The following is a 3,874-nucleotide window of genomic DNA, read 5'->3' on the forward strand; positions in this document are numbered from 1 at the left end:
TAAAGTGCAAAAGGTTATTAATTAATGTACTTCATTAGTGTGAAAACTTTCCCATTTTTCTTATCAATTATGGGGTAACTTTACTGTTTCAATTTCGGCCGACGCGTCCTTGATCATTTCTTTCGATTTGGTTACCGTGAAACGTACTCGTGTGTTATGGTGTCTGAAATTAATTAATATAAGTACTTAAGTTTTATTTAGTGCATGCATGAAAACAAAAAGTATGCTTCAAAAAGAAAATAAACGATAGACAAAGTAATAAAATAACTATATAGCTAAAGTGTCATGCACGCGCGATGTGTTTGCGAAGATGAAATGTTTTTATTTGGAACACAACTGATCGAAGTTGAGCACACCGATTAAATGCCGCCGGGTACACTGCGGCTGATGTCGATGGAAAAGAGCAGCACTAGCTAGCTGCAGGTAAGTGTGACAGACTAGTGATGAAGCGTGACAGAGATACTGATACCCGTACATGTATGTGCCCACTGTATGGATATATGAATCTCTCACGGTTTCTGTTTTTGAGTGAGAAATGAGGTGATGATGATGCATGATACTTATTCTATAAGAAGAAAAGAATACGGACATACATATGGATGATGCATCAATAGAGACAAAACCTTAAGTTTTTCAAAAGTTGCGGCTGTGCTCTCTGTTTTGAGTGGCTCCTTCACTCATCAAAAAAGCAACTAGCTATCTTAGCTAGTTATTAGAATTTTTGCCAGATGGAAGTTCCACAACTGAGCCAATAAAAGAGGACACTTAATAAGTTTATATCCATCCCCCTTTGCTAGCTTTCATCAACATAAGGACATGATCGAATATATGTCTTGTTCACCTCCTCGCACATACGCATTCATAAGTCCCCATCCTAAGTAAAGTGCAATCATAAACATATGCATTGATGGAAACCAGTAATTATTATTCTCAGAGAACGTACGTGTCCGGCGTATCGACCATCGATCATGTTTGCATAGGGCAATAAGGTTGTGAAAGGCTTGTTTGTGTACCATTTAGGGGCTCGTTTCGTTTGATAAGTCTTGGAAAATCCTATCCTTGCACGGGGAGTTTTCAGGTTACGTAGGTTTTTATGGATTTTAATATATAACCGTCCCTGTTAATCTCAAACTCGAGATATAAAGTATACGAGCATCAGAACATAATGATCAGTTCTTTACTGTCACTCTCCGGCTATCTATTCACACAACATTTCAGTAGTTTTGGCTTTATATTGGATCGATCCTTTTATATATATAAAGCTTTATTATCTTTCTCAATAATGGATAAAAGGGTTACTTTGGAGAAAAGTAAAGCCATATTTTAAGACTTTGCTTAACCCCAATTTATAAATAGCGCATTTATCGATAGCATGATAAATTATATAGACAGAGGTCACGAATGGTTCCATGGATATATGCTGTTTAATTGGCCTAAGGAAAAAACAAAGTAAGGATCAGCCCCACGGTTATATGCACTAATCCAATGATCATGCAACTTGTCATAGGTTTCGCTTTCGCCACCAACAACCGGCTGACTAGATTATACCACTCTTTTTCCAAGCTCTTCAGACTCTATATTTGCGTCAGGTAGTTTATGGCCTTATAGTCCACATTTACGGTTGATAGAAGGCGAACATTGGTTTCAGATTATCGGAATTTCTGCAGAAATGGATACCAGAGTAAGATTCTGGACAAAATTCGGGTATCATAGTACAAATAACCCCAAAAGAATTACGCGTTTTATGAAAACGTTGGGCTAGTTTATGAGACACATTCATCTACTGATACTAACATATATTTGTATATTTCAATTTCAATCAACAATTTTAAAGAACTTGATTGAAAAGAATGACACTGGAAAAGATATTCCAGAACTAAATACATCAAACACAATTTTTAATGTTCATCACTTTGTCTTTCACAAAGTGTCTCTAAACTGTTTTGTCACCATCTATGTATATCATATCCATTTCTCTGCCTGCCTGCCTGCCGTATTTATTTGATGATGATATTCAGAACTGTTGTTGTTGTTGTATGAACATGATATCTTGATTAGGGTTCCACAAATAGTCCCATAATGAATTATCTTGAGTGATAGTACTACTAGTATCACTCCCTAACCAATTGCCACTAATGTTGCTCATGTTCTGTTGTTCGTGGGCGCTACTAGTAGTACAACCTTGAAAGTTGAAATCATGGTTTAGGTTGTAACCTATAGGACTGGGCATGATATAGTCTGGGTAATTCATGATATGTGAAGTTTGGGTAGTAGTGCTCTCACAATTAGTCTCAAAAGGGTACTGATATTGATCGTAAGTAAGGTCTGAAACCGGAGAAGGAACTTGGGTTGTCACCGTGTTTGTCCATAAAGAATCGGCGGTCGATGATGAAGCAGGAACCTTAGCAGTTGTATAGTTGTCCTCAGACTTTATACTTCTTCTTCGATTAGTTCGATTAGTATTGATCATTCCCATGTCATTAATGTTGGTGCTCTCTGCGACTGATGTGAAATCTATATTATTATTGAAATGGTGTCCTGTAATGGTGTTGGTGGATTCCAGAGACGTCCCATCCGCTGCTGCTTGAATTCTTTCAGCCAATCTTGGCATCCAAACATTACGCATGGTGTCTTTGAAGAGTTTGCTGTTAACGTCGCACCGGAGTTGCTTGGCGTGTTTTTGTACCCTTGTTCTCCAATAGTTCTTTATCTCATTATCTGTTCTTCCCGGTAGATATTGAGCAATCTTTGACCACCTATAACACAAAGTTAGTCATGCAATCTGCAGTAATGGATGAAAGTGAATCCCATGGTTTCACACATAGAGTTCATTATTAGCTATAGTGGAACTCTTACCTGTTTCCCCATTGAGAATGGAGTTCAAGAATCATAAGTTGTTCTTCCGGTGTAATATTACCGCGTCGAACATCAGGGCGTAAGTAATTCAACCATCTCAATCTACAGCTTTTTCCGGTACGTTTTAGACCAGCGGCATGAGCAAGAGAGTTCCAACGACCTTCGCCATGGTTTGCAATGTAACTAGTAAGCAAATGATCCTCTTCATCTGTCCATGGACCTCTTCGTAGATCAAGATCCTCTTGTTGCTCGTAATCCATAGCCATCATCACATCTTCATTATCACTGCTACTTTGTGTTGTTGTCATAGTGGTACTAGAACTACTGCTATCACCACCACCACCAGCTGATCTTCTATTATTATTCATAGTAGTAGTTGATGATGAATACATTCTCACAATTATTGCTGTTGTTGTGGATATGATCAACTGTATTTTTTGTCTGTCTCTGCTGTTGTGTAAATAGGAAGGATAAATGAAGTGGACGGCCTTTTATAGATGGTGACTTAAAAAAAAAGTGGCATATATATATATATATTTTAACAATATATTCCATGAGTATTGAGTAGTAATTAGACATATGGATACTACTAGATATTAAACAAACGACCATTTTACAAAGTCGTAAGACTAAAAGAATAAGTTTGAATTTTGACTTCACTTATGAAATCAAATTTTTTTCAACTTCATCCATCTTGGTAGGTTCGATCTCTTAGTTTATGACAGTCTTGTGATGGCCATTGGTATCTTACTTAGTGTTTGATGATTTGATTAATATTTTAAACCCCCCGGCCATCGGTCGACGCGGTATACGCGGTGACGCCCCACCTAGTGACCGCAAAAATGAATGCAGAAGTAGGCAGGATGAATGCAGAAGTAGGCATTGCAAAAAGCTAGCCTACTTGGTATCGGTATTGTATATACGAATGTATAAAATTTCAGTCCTTCTCGAATAAAAAGAGAGAAACTGCAGGAGTTTCTAATGGCTTCCATGAATATTAATACAGCAAGTCATATGT

General features: G+C 37.5%; 1 protein-coding gene across 1 annotated transcript; it reads right to left on the reverse strand.

Moving 5' to 3' along the window:
* Positions 1-1,952: 1,952 nt before the first annotated feature.
* On the reverse strand, positions 1,953-3,290 carry LOC113326964 (transcription factor MYB78-like). Its single transcript, XM_026574619.1, has 2 exons — positions 2,857-3,290; positions 1,953-2,756 (listed from the first exon to the last, which is right to left on the reverse strand). Exons 1-2 carry the CDS (start codon positions 3,246-3,248, stop codon positions 2,015-2,017), a joined length of 1,134 nt encoding a protein of 377 aa, XP_026430404.1. The 5' UTR covers positions 3,249-3,290; the 3' UTR covers positions 1,953-2,014.
* Positions 3,291-3,874: the final 584 nt, after the last annotated feature.

The sequence above is a fragment of the Papaver somniferum genome, unplaced genomic scaffold, assembly GCF_003573695.1.
Source record: "Papaver somniferum cultivar HN1 unplaced genomic scaffold, ASM357369v1 unplaced-scaffold_10, whole genome shotgun sequence".
Classification (NCBI taxonomy): Eukaryota; Viridiplantae; Streptophyta; class Magnoliopsida; order Ranunculales; family Papaveraceae; genus Papaver; species Papaver somniferum.